The sequence below is a fragment of the Miscanthus floridulus genome, chromosome 9, assembly GCF_019320115.1.
Source record: "Miscanthus floridulus cultivar M001 chromosome 9, ASM1932011v1, whole genome shotgun sequence".
In the NCBI taxonomy this organism is placed as follows: Eukaryota; Viridiplantae; Streptophyta; class Magnoliopsida; order Poales; family Poaceae; genus Miscanthus; species Miscanthus floridulus.
Window position 1 is genome coordinate 122,533,865 of NC_089588.1, and position 20,820 is coordinate 122,554,684.

General features: G+C 45.4%; 2 protein-coding genes and 1 pseudogene across 2 annotated transcripts; 1 reads left to right on the forward strand and 2 right to left on the reverse strand.

The window, feature by feature from the left end:
- Positions 1-1,163: 1,163 nt before the first annotated feature.
- LOC136480786 (uncharacterized) lies at positions 1,164-3,318 on the reverse strand (annotated as a pseudogene).
- A 2,232-nt stretch (positions 3,319-5,550) lies between these two features.
- Positions 5,551-8,788, reverse strand: LOC136480787 (ankyrin repeat-containing protein At5g02620-like). Its single transcript, XM_066478238.1, has 3 exons — positions 7,759-8,788; positions 6,442-7,010; positions 5,551-6,330 (listed from the first exon to the last, which is right to left on the reverse strand). The coding sequence occupies exons 1-3, from the start codon at positions 8,786-8,788 to the stop codon at positions 5,551-5,553; spliced, it is 2,379 nt and encodes a 792-aa protein (XP_066334335.1).
- Positions 8,789-18,737: 9,949 nt separating this feature from the next.
- Positions 18,738-20,430, forward strand: LOC136482831 (uncharacterized). The gene is made up of 2 exons (XM_066480018.1): positions 18,738-19,929; positions 20,166-20,430. Exons 1-2 carry the CDS (start codon positions 18,768-18,770, stop codon positions 20,198-20,200), a joined length of 1,197 nt encoding a protein of 398 aa, XP_066336115.1. The 5' UTR covers positions 18,738-18,767; the 3' UTR covers positions 20,201-20,430.
- Positions 20,431-20,820: the final 390 nt, after the last annotated feature.

Consider the following 20,820-nt stretch of genomic DNA (forward strand, 5'->3'; position numbering starts at 1 on the left):
GTGTCTTGGATTTGACGTGGATTCTCTATTTATTAATGACCTGATCTGATCATCAGCTGGATTGGATCGGGCAACCGGACGTTCCTTTTGCTGTCCCGTGCCCGTCGGCCCGCAGGTCAACCCCGCACTTCCTGACACCTCCCACTCCGAGCACTGCTATCATGGGGCAATTTAATTTATTGCCACTCTTATGGTTGCCACTCCTCTAGTTGCCAATGTTAAAAGTGCTCCTATATATTTGCCATTGCATGTAATTCGCCTCCTACGGATTTGCCATTTTCGCCGACGTGTCGTGCCAGATGAACTCACCAGCGTGGAAGGCAGCCTGGGAGGCCTGTTTGGGCCTGGCAAATGACCTTCCTGCCCCTCGCCCTTTTCTTTTGTTCCCAGGCTGGTCCCGGTTGGGTCAGAGGCACCCCACAGCACTCTCGCAGCTTCTCTCACCCCCACTCCTCCTGTGTACTACTGATGGAACATGTATATGGAACATGGTGAAAAATACATGCTGGAACATGGTGCATATATGCTGAAAAATGGAAGCTCAAACTGCCACAAATTACCATAACAACATACATAACTGATCAACAACATGCATAGATCCATACATAAAAGGTCCACGGTCATTGACATTAGTTCTTACAGCAGTGGCACATGACAACCATTAGTGGTACATGGCCATACAAAATAGGTCCTTGATCCATGACTGAATAGTTTCGTTAAAGTAGTGGCACATGATAGCCATTAGTTATACATGTCCATACATAACAGGTCCATCAAGAAAAGAAAACGCATGCAAAATATTCAACACAGAAGCCTTAGTTGGCAGCCTTTGTTGGTGTGAATTTCTTCACCTTGGATGCTAGTTGTTTCTTCCTTGGTGTCATTTTCTTTGGAGCAGCTGCTGGTACTATCTCCAATGGCACCGGTTCCTCCAAGTCCAACCTCCTACATTGAACAAATAGTTAGATTTGTATTTATGGTTTTTTGTCAAGTCAATGGTGGCAACAAACCTCTGGCATGGTGGGGCTGCCTCCATTGATGCTGCTACTAGGACAAGAGCCAAACATGGCGGCTGTGCTATTGCCTCTCTTGCTGCTCCTGCTGCTTCTGCCGAAATCTTCCTTCTCCTTTCCCAAAGTTCCAGAGTCTTGATCCTGATTGCATCAGCTAGTGAGTCTAATGGCAAGTCTTTGAACTCTTTGATCCAAGAATTCCAGGACTCTGCCAGGTTGTTGTTTATGTAGTCACATTTAATTTCTTCTGAGAACTTGCTTCTGGCCCACTTTAGTTTATGATGCTCATTTAACCAAGGCCAAATGTCTGACCTTCCTGCAGTAGCCTTTGCTATTAGCCTGTCAAACTTCTCTTCTGAGTATGCTCTAGCTGCTGGCCACATGTACTGACTAGCATAGGTGGAACCATAGAACCTCTTCTTCATGTTCTCCATCAAATGCCTAAAGCATTCCCTCTGCTCTACCCTGGGGAATACTTGCTTAACTGCAGCCTCTAGGCCCTTGCAGGCATCTGTGCAGATAGCCAAATGCTCTACTGGCCGAAGTGCCTTAGCCAACTGCTCCATGAACCAAATTCAATTTTCCTTGGTCTCAGACTGAAAGAATCCAAAGGCTATTGGAAACATCCAATTATGACCATCTATACCATTGGCTGAAGGCATCTGACCATTCCACTGGCCATTAAGATGAGTAGAATCTACGCTAATGTATGGCCTGCAGCCCTCTAAAAAACCATCAATCTGAGCTTTGAATGCACAGAAAAACCTACTGAAGTGAACCTTATCTCCTACTTGAACAGTGTCTATCTCAACCACACTTCCAGGTGACCTGAGCTCTACCTCTGCTTTGAATCTATATAACCAATCAAAAGAATCATCCCACTTACCAAAAAGCTTATCTACAGCCCTCTGCCTACCATACCAGCAAGTCTGGTAGTTGATCTTGACCTTGTATTGCTTCTCAAGTTCCTTCCTGACTGCCTTTGCCCCCATTGAGGGATCATCTCTAAGCAAAGGAACTGCTCTCTCAGCAATCCAGGCCTGGGATGCCATCCTGTTGAGTACTCTTGATCTAGAAGCACAAGTATGAGTATTCTTGTTTATTTGTATCTGCAAAAGAACAATGACAAATGTCACATATAAAATTTACATATAAAACAATGACAGAGATGTTTATTAAAAAACAATGGCAAGTTATTCAAAAAACAATGGCAAGTTATTCAAAAAACAATGGCAAGTTATTCAAAAAACAATGGCAAGTTCGTATTATACCCTGACACTGCCATCAATCTGAGTTTTTGCTCTAATAATCCATTGGCATCCTCCAGATCTGCAGAAACCCCTAAACCTCTTTTTGTCTGATTTTTCAGTGCCCAACTCAAACTCTTTAACTATAGAATGTTGTTTCACTGCCATTCTAAATTCAGGCATTGATGGATAGATTTGGCCTACAGACATATCAGGATTATCTCTGTCATAGAAATACAAAGGCTCAAACTCAGCATTATCATCAACAGGCATAGCTGCTGCATCCATCTCTGCTTGAAACTCAGGAGGAATGACTGGCACAGGTATCTCGGCTGGACCATCACCACCATCTACAAGATCATCTGCAGCTTTGAATCCCATGGCTTCATATATTTTGTCCTCATCTACTAAGACAGTGGCATCCCCATCTAATTCTTCCTCTTGTAATATAGTGTAAGCTGACCAATCAATTCCACGATCATCTAAGTTAGTATGGTCTGGACTGCTACAAGCATCATCAGTGCATTCAACATTAGCCTGAGCATTAGCTTGCTCTGCTGTTACACCGGATGTGGAATGAACACTATGCTCATTTGGCACATTTGCCTTTCCTGCATCCCATCTAGGCTGTCTGGATGATTCCTTATCCCTGTCAAGCACCTCACAGTTCACATCCATTTCCTTCTCATCCCATCTGGCCTCTATCATCTCCATGAACTGCTCGTTAGTAGTAACCTTCCACTCTGTCCCACTGTCTTTGTCCACACCCCAAACAAGTAACTGCTGATCCCTACCCCAAATGATGTTTGTCCTCATTTCTTCCACAAACTTAGACAGGGAGCACTGGGTGCTAAGATCAAACCACACATCATGCTCTTGCTGAACCATTTCCACACTGTCATCATAATCACCAGTGGCTGTGTATTTATCAACACAAACATGGATTCTAAAAGCATTTCCAGGATCAATCCTGGACAGAACCATAAGCACATTAAAAAAATGTAGAAGAAAGGACTGCTGGATCCCAAAATCTACAGCACATGCAAGCTCGAACTTACCAAGGAGGGCAACCAGTCCCCTTCATCTTAATGCATACGAATCAACAATAACCGCAGTGTGACTACATTGGATGTAACAAAAATAAGATTGAAACCCTAGGTTTAGCAGATTTGGGCGAAATGGTGTTTAGGGGAGTACGATTCGTACCTACTGCTCGTCGTGCGTCGAAGAATGGGGACAGTACGCCGCGCCCCTTCCTGGCCGCCGCCACTGACTTGACCGCCGCCACTGCCTTGACCGCCGTCGTGGCTAGAAGAAAAATGGGGGAGAGGAGGATGGAGGCGGGAGCCGGAGTGGGGGTGGTGACCCGGCCCGAGGCCGGCCTGGCTACACCGACGGGGAGGTCGCCGCCGCCTCCTGCTTGTCTGCCGCCGCCATGAGGTTCAGGGAGAGGGCGCTGCGTGAGTTGGAGTAGAGTCGGTGGCTTCTCGGTCCGGGATCGGTCCTTTGCCTGGCCCAGAAAAGAACGTGAGGTGGAGGAGGGGCAATATGGTCATTTGCCATGCCCAAATAGGGTTCCCAGGCTGCCTTCCACGCTGGTGAGTCCATCTGCCACGACACGTCGGCGAAAATGGCAAATCCGTAGGAGGCGAATTGCATGCAGTGGCAAATATGTAGGAGCACTTTTAACGCTGGCAACTGGAGGAGTGGCAACCGCAAGAGTGGCAATAAATTAAATTGCCCGCTATCGGGCTATCATGTCGTCGTCTCCCCACCTCCACCTCCTCCTCCTCCTCCGGTTGTAGATGCTCGTCGATCCGCATTGATCGATGGAGGGAGGTGAGGCCGACTCCCATGACGTCTTCGTCTTCCGCGAGGGCGCCGGCGCATAGATGCCCTGGGGAGCCGAGGCCGGCACCCCTCGCACGCCCTCCCTCGAATCTGGCTGGCGGGATCTGGCAGCAGGTGGCCACGCCACGGCCGCTTTGCCTTGCGGGCGGCGCGAGAGAAGAGAGCGTCGGTCGCGCAATGGCTGGCTGCACCCTGCCCGTGATTCACCTGGGAGGAGAGAGCGGCCTTCGACGCGGCGGCGTTGCGAGTCGGCGCTGAGTGAGGCCACAGGTGCCTTTTAGGCCTTCGGGGGTGTTGCCGGGCCAGGATTCCACGGCGTGGGCTGTATATAATATCCCTTTTTCTGCAATGATCCTTATCATATAACTTCTTTCGCTTGGCTGATAAGCCACGACTGAAAGTACTGCTGGCTAATTTGATGTGAGAGAAAAATACTGTTCGTTCGCTGAAAAAGTACGGATTATAAGTCAAGCGAATAAGGCGCATCTCACTGATGACTGATCCTGAGTTATTGGTGAAGAGCAGCAAGGCCCACTGCTGGAAATTTGCGTAGCAGCTGTCTGTCAGTCTATTGTATCCTGCAGGTTAGTGATTACAGAATCCGGTTGGAGTAGAACATATTGAGCACCACAGTATTCTGGAATAAACTTTATTTTATAGTATGACGACTAGTGATTCCTCTCGGCTCTCGCTGTTAGTATGCATTTCCTCCATGTCATGTATATATACTGTTTGGAGCACCAGTACTCTGGTTCAACTGTCCATGTGTGGGAGTAGCCACAACTCAGCCATTGGATCGCCGTGAGGAGCACAAAGCCCAATCATCTGGCTATGTAAATTAGAAACTCAAATGCCTGCCTCGTTCAATCTTTGCACAGATCAAAAATATCATCTGATCGAGAATATGCAAAAGCATTTATTGACAAATACATAGTATGTAGTCACCGTTAACATTATTACGAGCATAATAACTCTCAAATAACAAACAATCAAAGGGGAAATTAAGCACAAGGGAAAATGCACATCCAATCCAATGATAGGGTGTGTAAGCAATCAGAATGCAGATAGACGGCACACATTAATTATTCAGGTACAGGACCTCGTGTCTGGATTCTTTCTAAACTTTGGCTCGTTGTATCTTTTTTTTTTCTATCTTAATAAAATGACATGTAGCTCTCTCTCCTGGGTAGTTCAAGAACAGAAATTATTCAGGTACAGAAAGCAGGCTGACAGCACCTTAAATTCAATCCAAATCTCCATAAGAATGAATGATATTGATTCATGCCATGTCTGCTGCTGTGACCACACACACACACACACACACACACACACACACACACACACACATATATATATATATATATATATATATATATATATATATATATATATATATATATATATATATATATATATATATATATTTGTTGCCGCCCGCTTCAACTTGAAGCCAATGGTGCCGGTGCCGGTGCCGGTGCCGGTGCTTCTATTTTCAGAGACTCCTGGTTTGATAACGCGGCCAAACTAAAGATGAATATTAAGGGCCAATAATGTAATAGCATAGCACCCATGATAGCAGGGGCTGAAACTACCAATGCCCGGATTAGCCCCTTCCTCGTACGCAAGGGTGGTAGTAGAAGAAGAAGACGTACAGCAATGAACTCCACTTGATTATATAGCGGTATGGCAAAAGTGAGGAGACATGTGCCAAGTGCAGTGGCATGAGTCACCGGAGCTAGCACCACATACGCAGCAAGTGCAAAGGCCGCTACCAAGCATGTAACCGAAACGGATACGAAGTAGGAGGCCAAGAGTAAGTCCGTTCTTCGGCTCCAAAGGTTCAATAAAGGGTTTCCAGACCGCATGAGAGCAATGGTTGCAACCGTGGACAAAGCGAAGGCCCCTGTGTTGGACCAGATGAATGCATCGAAAGCATACCTTCGAGCAAGTACTGGTGTACCTCCATTATTACTGTGATCATCAGCTATGTAACCTCCAGGCACAGCAAAAGTTGCTCCAAATGTCACGGTTGCTATTAGAACTGAGCCAATACACAGAGCTCCAGTCGACTCTTTCAGCACCTCTGTTTTTTTGCTTTCATCAAATGCTGCGTTTACTACTCCCAGAGTTATGTTATCTTCCAGCAAGTGATCCTGGCGATGGACACCCTTCACAGCACCGGCATGTGTGAGTGTGAGGTGTATTTGTGCTTCATTACTCTTCAGAAGCAAAACAAAAAGAAGCTGAGCGGCACAAATCTTATCTCAGTTGTTCGATCGCCCATGCATGCTTCAGAATAATAAAATTAAAATGAGCGGATGACGGATTACTTGAATATTGTAGAATACTCTTTCGAGAAGATTATATTGAGCAATATCCAATGGAGTCTCCCCTCTGTTGTTCGGTAAATTCAAGTTTACTTGTGGGTTCCCCAATAGAGGACAAAACATGTGAATGCTCTTAGCCTTGACAGCAAGGTGAAGTGCAGTATTCCCATCATTGTCTACCATATTCATAATCCATGATAGTGATCGTTTTCTGCAGGCACCACTGATTACGTCCACCTCCTTTTTCTCAACAGCAACATGAAGAAATGTCCTTCCCTTAGCATCGCGCAGACCGGCGCTACCAGGACATTTTTTAACAAACATGTCGACGTTCCTGAAAGCACCTACAGAGGCAGCAACGTGAATGGGGAAAAATCCGGCATGGTCTGGTTGATACAGGGCATCTGCATTAGCTTCCAATACTTGCCGACAAATGCTTGATGGCCTAAATAGAAACTTTATAGCTGCGGCAAAGTGAAGTGGCGTACTCCCATTTTCATCCCTTTGTGTGGCAAGGTCCTTATTTTGCGGGCAGAGGTGTGTTTCATTCCATTTTAACAACTTCGCAAGATCTGCAAACATCATTCTTCAAAGTGAGACAAAAAAAAAACAATTATATTTGAAACAAAAACTTCTCGGTCAGAATACACAACCAGAGTAAGGAAAGATACAGTTATCCTCAAAAGATCATTGAAAAGTTACTGTTAATGAGTGTGTGTACCTAGCTAAATCTCAATTGCATTTCGAAGTGATCATGGACTTAAAATCATCTACACAAATAGTAAATTATTTCATAGATACACTCCACTCAGTTACGGCAATCAGTGGACTACATACTCATGTTTTGTAAATCATGCACATCTTCAAGTTTCAAAAATGTCTAGTGGTGTCCTGTTATGTGTGCACCCCCAACAAAAGATGGAAACCCCTTTAGTAAGTGGGCACTTAGGTCCAACTTAAACAAGACCAAGCCCGCATTAAAACTTAATGAGGTTCCATAGCTTGAGATCTGTGGAACCAATCAAATGCCTACCCTACCAACACAAAGAAAACGCATTCAGGCCCTTCCTTCTGATCCATCCTTGTGTAAAGATTTTTCTAGGAACAATTCACAATTTCATTAATTATTTGGCCATATTACCACAACTTTTTGTAGAAATATGCATAGGTAGTGTCAAAACTATATATGGCAGTGTTTCAATATAAAGGAGAAGTCTTCGAACCCAGTCTGTAATAAGTTGGGAAAAAAAGAAAGATGCCTGTTCGAGAAAAAAAAAAAGAAAAAGCAAAAGGAAAGATGCATGTGTAGCGTGTACGTACCTTGGTGTCGGAGAATGGCAGCATGCAACGTATTCTGTCCATTTGGTCCCGCGAACGAAAGGTTTCCGTGACTCTTTTCATAGAGTGTGTCCTGCAATAACCACTGGTTTAGCATGATGGCAAGGTACATAGGTGATGCCCCGCCGTCTTCAGGAAAGCTAGCCAATTCTGAGTCCTTCAACATCAGCAGGTCGACTATGTCCTTGTTCCCAACGCGGACAGCCTCATGCAAGGCTGTCTCCTTGTGCTTGTTTTGTTTCCGCAGCAGTTCCTTCATCCTATCCTCGCCTTCAGCGAAAGCAAGATCAATGAGGCAAGCAACCATGTTGGATTTCCCTCCTCGTGCAGCGCAGTGCAGAGGTGTGTCACCCTTGTTGTTTTGCACAAAGAGGAGGTGCTTCGCTTTCCCATGGATGATGCGAGCATTCTCCAAGAAGTTATCACCGTCGCCGTAGCCATAGGTGGTCAACAAATGGCGTTCAGTGCGGGTTAGGCACCAGCGCCACCACTGCCGCTTGTTTTGTTGCACAAGGAGGAGATGTTTCGCTTCTCTGGACCTGGTGAAGAAGTTGTCGCCCTGACCAAAAGCAGCCACCACATGGAGTGCACTGTCACCTTGAGCAGTGACCCCCTCCAAGATTGACTTATTTGCTTCTGTGTCGTCACCATAAGAGCTAGCTCGCCTAGCAGGCAACCTCACATTGGTGCCGCCATTGCTAGAGGCTTGACCGTCATCCCCGTTGAGAAGGGTTTGCAGTTTCTCAGAAGAACCGGAGGACGCCAATGCTAGAAGATGGGGATCCATATTCCCCTGCTGAGGGCGATGCTTCTCAGTGGAAGCAGCAGCCTGCTCCTTGGTCATCACCAACACCATCATCTTTGAATCTTCCTGCTTCTTCACCAGATCCTTCAACTGCTGGACATCACCACTGCCAGTGGCCACCATCAGCTTGGCGTCCATTGGCGCTACTGAAGCACTTGCTTCAATGGGCGAGGTAGGAGCTTCCTCTGCTCCAATGCTCAATGACATCACCCAAGCTAATTAAGCACGCTTATTTGTGGTTGGAAGCTGGATGCTCTATGTTTGGGTGTGAGCAAAACCCCATGCTCTGGATGCATTCTTATATAGTCATACATTCTGACTGAAATACTATAACATATGCATATTGATATAGTTTAATTGTAAGCACTTTATTTAATATAAAAATATAATACTACTACATGCAGAATTCATTGCTATACATTCAATCTTCTCTTCAGCGTCGTGGTACAGGTACAGACGTACATGCTGAAATGATTGTTTATGTCATGGTACGTAGTAACTAAGAGCATAGTCAAGGATCAATGATCCATTTTTTGATAAAATATAAAAGGAGAGTTAATAAAATACACAATAAGTGTGTTAAAGTTTCAAGTTATGATAAAGGAATTGCAACAACTAACAAAAACAAAATTTGAAAACCTGTGGTGGGTAACTTGCCGTTACTCACAATAGGCGAATGACAGTGCTCTCATGATAAAACGATGGAAATAATATGGTGACCGGGTAGGGAGGTGGTTTGGTTATTGGTGAGTGTACGAGTTGAGTTCCGCGGCCAACGGGGCTCAACTAGGATGCACTGTTTTCCTGTCCGTGTCGATTAAGGATTGTCCGTTGCTGTGGATGGTAGTCAGGTCACAGACTTATTATCCTGATCACATACTTGCTTATAGGAGCGGGAAGACTTGTTACTCTCTTGTCATGGGTTCTGGCTCTTTTCGGACCGACTGATTGAAGGCGGGGATATGTGGAGGTCTTAGCACCACAGTAAGGCCGGGCCTCAGTGCTGGGGGCTTTGAGTCCAAGTTTGGACGGGGACCTGGATCCCTCGACAGGAGTGGAATGGGTTAGTCTTGTCTGTGCCCGAGGTGCAGATGAGGCATGTGTTTCGGGGTACCCAGCTGGGCTACATTGATTCACGAATCGCCGTTTCTTAGAGACGGTACCGACTTGGCTATGGTCTAGCACCGTAGTAAGAACTGGAACATGGAAGGAGATAAAATGGTTCTGATTGCTTACCACATGCTTGAAAGTAGCATAGGTGCTTACCTAGAATGGTTAGCTAACAAACTGAAAAGGACGGCTAAAACTTTGAATATAAGGATGCACTATTAGTAATGCTTCCTATAGATGCAATAAACCAGCAAACCAGATAGCCCCAGCATATCCTTGAGAGTCGGAAAATTATTCCCATTAGTCGGGTAAGTCTTGCGAGTACATTGTGTACTCAGGGTTTGTTTTACCCTTGTTGTAGTTGTAGCTTGAGGAGCAGGTCCTGTGTGGAGGATTCTTCTGATGGGCACAGATGAATCCTTGTATTATTTCCGTTAGATGTTTAATTACTTTCCGCTATTTAATATCCGCACTCTGAACTCTGGTATTGTAATGAATAAATTTCCAAGACCCTATGGTGTATGAAATGGACTAAGTGATGTAAGTTCCGTACTCATTATTGTATCCTGGATGAGATTGTGGATTTTCGAGTTCTCCCATGGGGGTGCTCGATGGAATTTGTCTGACTTAGTGTATTCTCTTGGATAGTTAGTGTCTAATGAAAGACGAGTATTCTTGGGAATGTATTTTTTTGGGCGGTTCTGCCACATGACACCAACTTTTAGTCTCAGGTGGTAACACCAACAGGGACAAAAGAGCCTCCAGTGCCCGTGAAATTTAGCCCCACATTAGTCCCGGGCCCCAACACGACCGGGATTAAAGGTGGTCATTTCTCTACTAGTGAACGAAGATGGGTGGGGGACCATGTATATATAGATGGTGAAACATATATAGTGACTTATAAGTTAAGCACAATACCATAGTGATTACAAAGTATCTAATGAAATTATATTAGCAAATGAACACACAGAGAGAGAGAGAGCACATGTCGTTATTTCTGCAAAACTAAATAGTTTTAATTAGTTGTAATGTACTAAATTCATAAACAAACTTCTAATACTTATGTCTATGTGCAGGAGCACACGTTAATGAACACGCTCCCATTAGCCTATGCTAATAATTAACTGCATGCATAAGTATGCCTATTAACCCATGCGTATTTAGAAGTTGTTAACTGTGCATGCCATAACCATACGTATTTAGAAAGTTGTTAACTAGAGAACCGTGCATAGCGCCGGTGGTTGCCTTCCTACCCGCCAGCATTCGAGTCCTACTCGACGCTGGTGTCTCACCGAGTTTTTTTCCCTAGTTTCATTGTAGGCACCTGAGGCGCCTATGGACCACAAAGGGAGGCGACGTGCCCGTCGCTAGCAAAGCCAAGTCTTCGTAAATATCTTGTAGGTGTATATGTGGTAGTATAAGTTCTAGGTCTAGCGTGCACCTTAGTGGTGTTTGTTGGTGTGTCACGTGTGTGCGAGCGTGTGTTTGGTTGTACATTCAGATACTACAACTTGTACTACCAGATCTGAGGAATAAAAAAAAGAGAAAGTTGTTAACTACATGCATGCTTCTAAACCCATTCACCTATAGTTAGAGCATCAACTATATAGTATCAACACTTTGCTAGGGAGGGCAGAGCCGATTGTATAACACTAACCCCCTAGTGTGCCATGTTCGTGGTGTGTCGTTGTCACTATTTCTCGATTTTAATATAAAAGATGCGCAAACCTTTTGCATATTCGAGAAAAAAAACGATGTACATGCGTGCATGTGCTTGCTATATCATTTGTCTAGCTCGTGGAAGGCCATCAAAGAAAACTGCAAAGGTTTTCATTCACAGCTAAGTTTTCAGGCTATTGTGTTGCTACGATGGCTGGCTTTAAGCAACTTTAATTAGTTATATGTATTAAATTCACGAACAAACTTTTAATATATACTTATGTCTGCGTGCAGGACCACGGCTTAATGAAGTAGCTAGTATACCTAATCACATCTTGTCGTGGTTCCATGATCCATTTTCTCACATGCGTTGCGAACAAGAACAGGCTGTCATTCCCGGCCATTCACCTTTGAATAATTAACTGCAAGAATGCGTACTAACCCATGCTGCGTACTAACCCATGCATACTTACTCCTAGAAAGTTGTTAACTGCATGTCTAAGGGCAGTCCCAATGCTAGAAACTACGTATAGTTTCTATACCTATTAATTTTCATAGACACTATGTATAAAAACCATGGTTCCAATGGATAGTTTCTACAGAACAACTTTTTATCCAATCACATACACTCTCTCTCCATTCGCTACCAATCACATCCCTTCGTGTCTTGGTTCTCGTGTAGACATGGTTTCTAACTTAGACCTGGTTTCTATGATTTTTGTTCTCTCTCTTCAATAACTACCTTGCCACATCAGCAAAATGCTTAGGTGGCAGTACAATTAATGCCCATAGAAACTATAGTGGTTTCTGCATTGGGAGTGCCCTAACCATAGTACATAATTCTTTTACTTGTGGTAGTTTTTTTATCTTTACGTACTGGTGGTTTTGTGAACCGCCAGTGTGAAAGGCCAGTGGAAATGATGACGTTTCACTTAGGTTGGCTTAAACCTGCCGCCCGTGTAAATCTACAGTGGAGGTAGGTTTAAGAAAACCACCGGCGTAAATCTTAGATTTTACATTAGCTGTCACTCATACCAACAGCTAGTGCAGGCTCAATTTATACTGGCGATTTTCTTAAGGCCACCATCAATATAGATATATCTCCACGGTGGATCATAGTTATGGGCCTACCGATTTGTTTCTACTAGCGCCTGATCTTTGTGAACCGCCGGTGAAAAAAGCAAGGCAACAAGGAAAACCATTTAGGTACCAGTGACGCGTTCTATACTCATGTGCCTATAGTACTTCCTAATAATTAACCATGCTCTGAGGGCATGCAGTCCCAACCCAAAGACTAGTTTTTGTACTTGCCAAAGTCATATAGACACTACACAAATAAATCATAGTCTTAATGGATAATTTGTTCAAAATAGTTTTTAGTCCAATCATGTATTTTCTCTACTATCATCCATCTATCACATCTCTTCCTATCTTGGTTCTCTTGTAGATATAGTTTCTTGTATAAGAAATTGTTTTCTTCTGTCTCTTCCTTAATTCTGATGTCACATCATCATTTTTGCTTAATGGTCATGGAAACCATCCTAGCTTTTGGGTTGGGACTGCCTGAATAGAGTTTCGTAGCGTTGTTTTAAAAAATGAAGAATACAAGGAAATATGTATGAAACAATCATTTTCAATACATATATTCATTCTTTTGTTTTATAAACATTTAATTTTATGACTTATCAAGAGTTGAAAACCGAGCCAAGAGAGTTTCTTCTGCATAGTACCCTTTTTAAAAACATTGCCACCCTACAAGAAAAATGCTTACATAACAACCTATTAAATGTAGACTGGGATCTGCCTAACGACAATCCTTAAAAGAAATATGCATGCGCTGAGACTGACTGTTAGAGCATCCACTACCCGGCCAGCATGCTAACAACTGTACATGCGTGCATGTGCTTGCTATATCGTTTGTCTACCTCGTGGAAGGCCATAAAAAAACTGCAAAGGTCTTCGCATATGTGTTATGTATCTCGGGCAGGTACCACACTATGCGCCGATGGAGTCCTAGAAATTTTAGTTTGCATAAAAAGAAGCATGAGCATGTATAAAGTGGCCTAAAGTGCAACAGCTCCTTTTTTTAAAAAAAAGTTAGTACTAGTAATAGTAATCAGACTAATAAAGTGGGTCAAGACAGGTGGCTGACACTTCACGAGGGGACGGAAAAGATGAAATTGAGCAAAGAAAAAAAGAGGCTTTGCGTTTTCCAGAACGGACACTACTGGAAACTCGAATACTTCTGTGGGTGATTAATTTTTCTGTGCGTTTTTCTCTATACACACAGAAAAATTCATAATTTTTATGTGCGTTTCAAAAATCCCGACAGAAATATTCGAAAACCCACAGAAAAATTGCATGATTTTTCTGTGCGTGTCAATACACACAGAAAAATTGACATTATTCTATCGGTCTTTTCAAAACTCACAGAAAAACTATATACACGCACAGAAAAACTATATAAAAAAAAGATCTGCGTCAATACACCCAGACGCGGCCGCCCGTCCCTATCCCAAACTCGCCGCCCGCACCCGCCCGAGACCACGCCCGCACTCCCGTCGCTCCTAGGTCTCGCAGCGGCCACCCCCTCCTCTCTTCCACCGTCGCAACGGCCACCCCCTCCTCCATCGGTGAGGCCACCACCCCCTCCTCCACTACAACTCCTCCCCTCCCTTTCCTCGGAAGACGGTGGTGGCTGCCCATGCAAGGCCGGATGGCGGCGCCTCCGCCCCCAGATCTGCCTCCTGCCGCACCAAGGAGCTTCGTAGCCCGCCGCCCCCAGATCTGCCTCCCCCTCCTCTCTTCCACCGTCGCGACGGCCACCGCCGCCCCTAGATCTTGCGCATGAGATCTTGTCGTCCTGGGGCCTGGGCTAGGGTTACCGCCCCCATTTCGCGCCTCTCCTTCCTCCTCTGGTTTGGTGCGCTCTCTCCTCTTCCTCCCCATCGAGCTCGCTTGACCTATATGGTCAACCTCCACCGGTGGATTCGTGTTGGTCCTCCAGTGCTCCGACAGTATATCTCACCTGCCCCCATCTCCTGCCCCTCTCTGTTGAATCGTTTGTGGATTTTGTTTGTCGTCCACTGATATTAGGGTTCATGTTCTTAGATACTTAGATCTGGGCGACATTTTTGTTGATCTACATGTTTACATTTGCTTTCGTCTTGTTCTGCCCTCAGATCTGTGTGATGTGCACCTCTTATTTGTTGTACACATGTGTTGTCGCCTAGATTTTGCACATGATGATGCCTAGTCCGATTTACAAACTTAGCAAAGTGCCTTGGTCGATGATGTTTACTTAACCCTAGGCGCTGGAGGAGCACCCTATGGTGTGGCAACCGCGTCTTGCTTAAGTCCATAGCTCTGATTCTAGTGAGGGTTCTTTGTGCTGAAGCATCTAGAATTTATGACACTGATGTTCAATCTCTTGATATGACTATGATGTTCAAACTCTTGATATCTATTTGGCCAATGATGCAACATGAAAAATAAACCCTGAGGTGGCTGCAATTTGTTTTTTCTGCATTCTGTATGATTCTCATGACTGTCATCAAACTATGGGACATGATCTTAGTTTTCTTCTATCTGTTTTTTTTGCCTTGGCAGCCACCTATGATTGAGTATCTAGAAATTGTACCAACATATCGTTAAGCTGAGGCCTCACTTACTTTGCCAATGATGATATCATATTAAGCATGCCAAGAACTGATGACCTTGGGCTTGTGTTGAGGTACTGGAACTTTGTTTCTTACTCTGTTTGTTTCTTATGCTCCAAGCTCAAGGTCAACCGAGGAGCAACTGATATCTGAGGCCAATGTGTTGAATACTACATCATTTGATCACCATCTTATTATTGGTATTTTGTGTACCTGCGCCTTGTCATCATGTTTTGTTCAGCGCTCGTGACCTGTTTTTTTCTTCTTATTATTATTTTGAGATATAACTGATCTGTTCCTTTGCACTGCCTTACTTTCTCGAGCCTTCTCGTGCTGATTATTTGTTGAAGGCAATGCTTAATTCAATATATTTGTAAAAGCTGGGTCCTTTAGATGGTGCTTTTATTGTAACATAGGAATATTATGGGTTCAACTTCTCACACGGAATATTATGGGTTCAACTTCTAGAAGAATGTTCATTTCCATTTCCTACATTAGACTTGGCATTTGGTCTTCCAATTCCATCTCCAGCATTCCAAGCAAAGCCTCCCCAATCAGTGGAATTGTCCTGCACCTTAGCATGCACTTCCCATGAATTATCTTGATCTGCTGGCTTTGCAGCCGCTCCACCTCCACTACTCCAGCCTCCCCAATCAGTGGAATATTTTGTGAGTTTTCATTTCCATTTAGGTAGATATAGCAATTTAAGATATTTTGTTCTGTTTGCTGCTTAACTAGGATGAGTGAAGCTTCCTGCTGCAAACAATGGCATGGCACATTTGAAAACGACCCAGTGTCTGCGCGCCTTCGCGACTCAGTGTCTGCGTGCGAGCCTGGACCTGTGAAAACGACCCAATTCCATGGAGCGAGCGTGCAAATTCGGGGGGTCGGTGCTCAACTCAGCTCAACCTGGTGGGACGCCAGCACCCCCCTTGGCCTAGAGCCATTAGGAATGAGGCATGGAGCGGGGATTTGGGTGCCCACCCAAATTTGAGATTGCTAGTAGGGACCTGCGGGAGTTATGTTTTGGCCTGAGCTGTGGGCACTAATATTTAGATATGCAGGCTCAAGTAGAGGCCGGCGCAACCGTGCCGGCGCAATGCTAGCAGCTTCAGCTCGATGGAAAGACTCAATGGGGTCAGCGCTAATGGCAGAAGCGGAAGCATTCCGAGACGGCGTTTGGTTAATACCAGCGGGCACCAGGGAGCGCATCGTTGTGGAATCTGATTGCCTCGAGCTAGTTACGCGGTGGAAGAACAAAGGAAACTACCGTTCAGATCAAGGCGATTCTTGAAGACGTGGAGGAGATGATCTCCAACTTCACTTCTTTTCAGCTCCATACCAGCAGAGAGACGAATTTTGCAGCACACCTTTGTGCTCAACATGCTGCTTCTACCTTTGCTTCATTTGTTTGGTTTCATCCTCCTTGCTTCTTGCAACATTTTTTTGCAATTTGATTGTAATAACGCTGTTTAATTAATGAAGCGGAGTTTAAAAAAAAATAGAGACCCTGCTAGAGTTGCTCTTAGAAAGTATGACTGAGGTGTGTTTGGGACTTAACCAAGATCAAAGAAAAGGCATTCTAGCCCTTACCAATTCCAATCCATCCTAACTGTATGCTCTAAGATTTTTCTTGGATAATTACTTCTTCAATTTATAAATTTTGTGAAACATATATATATATATATATATATATATATATATATATATATATATATATATATATATATATATATATATATCAGTAGGCACAACTACTTTACTTGTTCGACAAATTTGCATTGATAGAGAGTGGCAAAACAATGGCATAATAATTTCAAAATAGAAGACAAGTCCGCGAAAAAGTTTGTAAGTTGGAAAAAGGAAAGATGCACGCGTGTGTACCTTGGTGTCGGTGTTGGTACCGAAGAACGGCAGCATGCAATGCATTTTGTCCATTTGGCCCGGAGAAGGAAAGCTTTCCATGACTGCACTTATCATATAGTGTTTTCACAATTTCATCTCGTCTCCGCATGATGGCTAGGTACATATATCCTGATCGCTTATGCTGAAATTTGGCTTGTGCTGATGTTTATGTTGAAATGTCGTGAGAGGAAAACACTGTTCTATAGCTGAAAATTAGCTCCGCCGCCTTCGGGGAAAGCTTGCCAGTTCTGAGTCCTTCCCCATCAGCAGGTCGACTATGTCCTTGTTCCCCCTCCAAGATCGACTTATTTGCTTCTGTGTCATTACAAGAACCTCGACGAATTGGCAAGCTCCCGTGGCTGCCGCTGCAGCCAGAGGCTTGACCGTGTTCCCCGTTGAGAAGGGTTTGCAGTTCCTCAGAAGAGCCGGAGGAGGCCAATGCTAGCAGGCGAGGATCCATATTCCCCTTGTGAGGATGAGGATTCCCCGCTGAAGCAGCTGCAGCAGCCTGCTGCTTGGCCATCGCCACCACCATCATCTTCGAATATTCTTCCTGCTTGTTGACCAGATCCTTCAGCTGCTGGACATCGCCACTGGCTGTGGCCACCATCAGCTTGGCGTCCATGGTTGTCGTCGCTACCGGAGCATTTGCTTGCTGTCCAGCTGGCGAGGTAAGTGTTTCCTCTGCTCCACTGCTCGACGACATCTCCAGCTCCAACTTGGAAGCAGGGATTTCTTTACCCATGGCCAAAAAGAAAAAAAACACAGAAATCAACGATAGATAAATAGAATTACCGGTTTTATTAAAAAAAAAGTTGTCGGTACAAAATTAGAACAAGAAGTGACTCGATTTCTCTGGAAAAGTTACAGAAACTGTTCCCAAATAATCGTTTAACATAAAAAGGCTGGCACAAAACGATATCGATATTAGGCAATATATATGACATTTTCCTGGGTGGACAAGTAAAATTAGAATTTTTGGTGGTGAGAAGATTCTACCTGACCTCGCCGACAGACGAGAATTATCAGTTTTTTATCGGGTTTCTATCGCCCGATAAATTCTTTCCCTAGCTAGGAAGTAAGTAGTTTGTGGCTGCAAGTCTAGTGGGTGGGCTGGTTGCGAGCAAATTCCTATCAGGACATCCTCTCCTTTTATAGGAATAATATGTTGCATTGCCTCGATCGGCCTATCATCCAGAAATGGTGTGCCCACCATCCTATCAAGCGACGACCAAAGGACAGAGACAGACTACTGAATCGGTGAATCCTACTTGTATTACAAAAGTAGTAGTAAGACTTGAACTAATCGCACGTCCATGTGAGAGACAGCTCATCTAGTATTCGACAAAATATGTATTTTTTATGTAAGATTATTTGTAACATGTTGTAAAGATTGGAGCCTGTAACACTAATTTTAAATACTTTATTAATTTCCTTTTTTGTAAATTTAAGCAGAATATTAACATTATTTTCAGTGTCCCTTAACTTTATAGGATCGATTATTATGTAGCATCGTTTGGCATGATATGAGATCGATTTCTCGTAGGATCGAGAAGAACGTTTCAAAAAACTATGAAATTTAGGATACATTGGAGATTGTGTCAGCAGCCGAGTCTTCAGAGTTCTGTTAGCTAGCATAAGACTAGGACTGTCAGTTGGAACTAGAACGGCTACTGTAATCGCCCTGGTCTTCAGCTGATCCAAGCATCTAGGAGTCTGTTAGTATTGCTTGGACAGCAGTGATCTGTATATGTACCTGTACACCGCACACATGAATGAATTGAGCGTTCATCTAACTTACATGGTATCAGCCTTCTATCGATCCCAACCCTCTACTTCCGCATCTCCCACCCATGGCGAGCCCGTCTGCTTCTTCAGCCGCCACCAACCCCTTTGCTGATCCCGCTCCACCCTCTGCCTCCACCTTGGTAATGCTCAACATCCGCAGCCATGTCCCGGTCGTCCTCTCCGCTGACGAGGGAAATTTCCGGCAGTGGCGTTCCTTCATCGAGCTCACCATCAAAAAGTTCCGCCTCCTCGATCATATTGACGGCACCATGGATGCCGCCGCCATGTTCGACGACGCCGAATGGCTCCAGGTGGATGCTTGCATCGTCTCCTGGTTATACACCACTGTCTCCAAGGAGATTTGGAACGATGTCAATCGGCCCAACGCCACTGTCCTCTCCGTCTGGAACGCGATCACCGGACAGTTTCTTGACAACAGTCTGCAACGCGCCGTGTACGCCCAACAGGAGTTTCACAGCCTGTTCCAGGGTGACATGGGCGTCACCGAGTACTGCGGCAAACTCAAGCGCCTCGCCGACACCCTCTACGACTGCGGCGCCGCCGTCTCCGACACTGCCCTCGTCATCAACACGTTGCGCGGCCTGAACAACAAATTCAGCCAAGCAATTGCTGTTCTCTCCACCATGTCTCCCCCACCCACCTTTCTGTACACCAAATCCTATCTTCTGCAGGAAGAAAATCGCATCCGCCACTCTCTGCAGATGGAGGCGCAGACTGCTCTCATTGCGGCGGCCACAACTGCTCCTGCGTCCAGGCCTGTCGCGCCCTCTCCACCAGCATCTCAGGCGCCTGCCACCGGGCACAACGACCGCCGCAAGAAGCGCAAGGCCTCTGACGGGCGCAATCGCCAGAACACCAATGGCGGCCACGCTCCTCTAGCCGGCGGCCCTCATCACGCCGGCGCCCAAACGCCGCAGTGGGCGTCTGCCCACAATCCATGGCAGGGCGTCGTCCAGGCCTGGCCCATGAACGTGTGGCGGCCCAGCGTCCTTGGCTCACGCCTCGGCGTCGCTCCTCCCCAAGCCATGGCGGCGTTCTCGGCGTCGCTACCATTGCCCGACGCCGCCCTGTACGCCGGGAATTCCGGGTCGCTTCCTGCGGGCCTCTACTCCGCCTTCAACAACATGGTTGTCAACACTCCAGGCGGCGGTGGCACCGACTGGTTCCTCGACATGGGGGCTACGGCGCATATGGCGTCAAATGCTGGTATCCTTACATCTCCTCCCATCACCACTGTTCCCCATCACATTGTTGTCGGTAACGGGCAACATCTCTCAGCGCACTGCACCGGCAACACCTCCATCCCCACCTCCTCTTCCTCCTTACAGCTTCGCAATGTGCTTATTGCTCCTCAAATTGTTAAGAATCTCATTTCTGTGCGCTCACTAACTCGTGACAATTCTGTCTCTATGGAATTTGATCCCTGGGGTTTCACCATCAAGGACCTTCGCACCAGGATGGCTCTGCTCCGATGTGACTCTTCTGGTGAACTCTATCCCCTTCGCTAGTCCTTCACCACAGCGGCGCCACCTCCATCTGCACTTCTTGCATCCAACGACAGCGAGCTCTGGCATGCTCGTCTAGGACACCCTGGGGCATGACACTCTTCAGAAGCTGTCCCGTTCCATTGGTTTTTCATGTTCTCAGTCTAATCGCCACACTTGTGATGCCTGCCGTCAAGGCAAACATGTACGCCTTCCATTTAGCAATTCCAATAATATTTCGTCAGTTCCCTTTCAGCTATTACACTGTGATGTATGGACCTCTCCAATTTTAAGCAATTCCGGGTTCAAATACTATCTTGTGATATTGGATGACTACTCACACTATGTCTGGACATTCCCCTTGCGCCACAAATCTGATGTTCTACCCACGCTCATCTCGTTCCACGCATTTGTTCGCACACAATTTCAGGCACCCATAATGTGCTTCCAAACAGACAACGGTAGAGAATTCGACAACTCGGCGTCCCGGGCCTTCTTTGCCACACGAGCTGAACGCGTCCTGCGAACACTCAATGATGGAGTCCGCGCCTTGCTGTTTCAGGCATCAATCCCCCCAAGCTTCTGGCCTGATGTTCTCGCGGCGTCAACATAC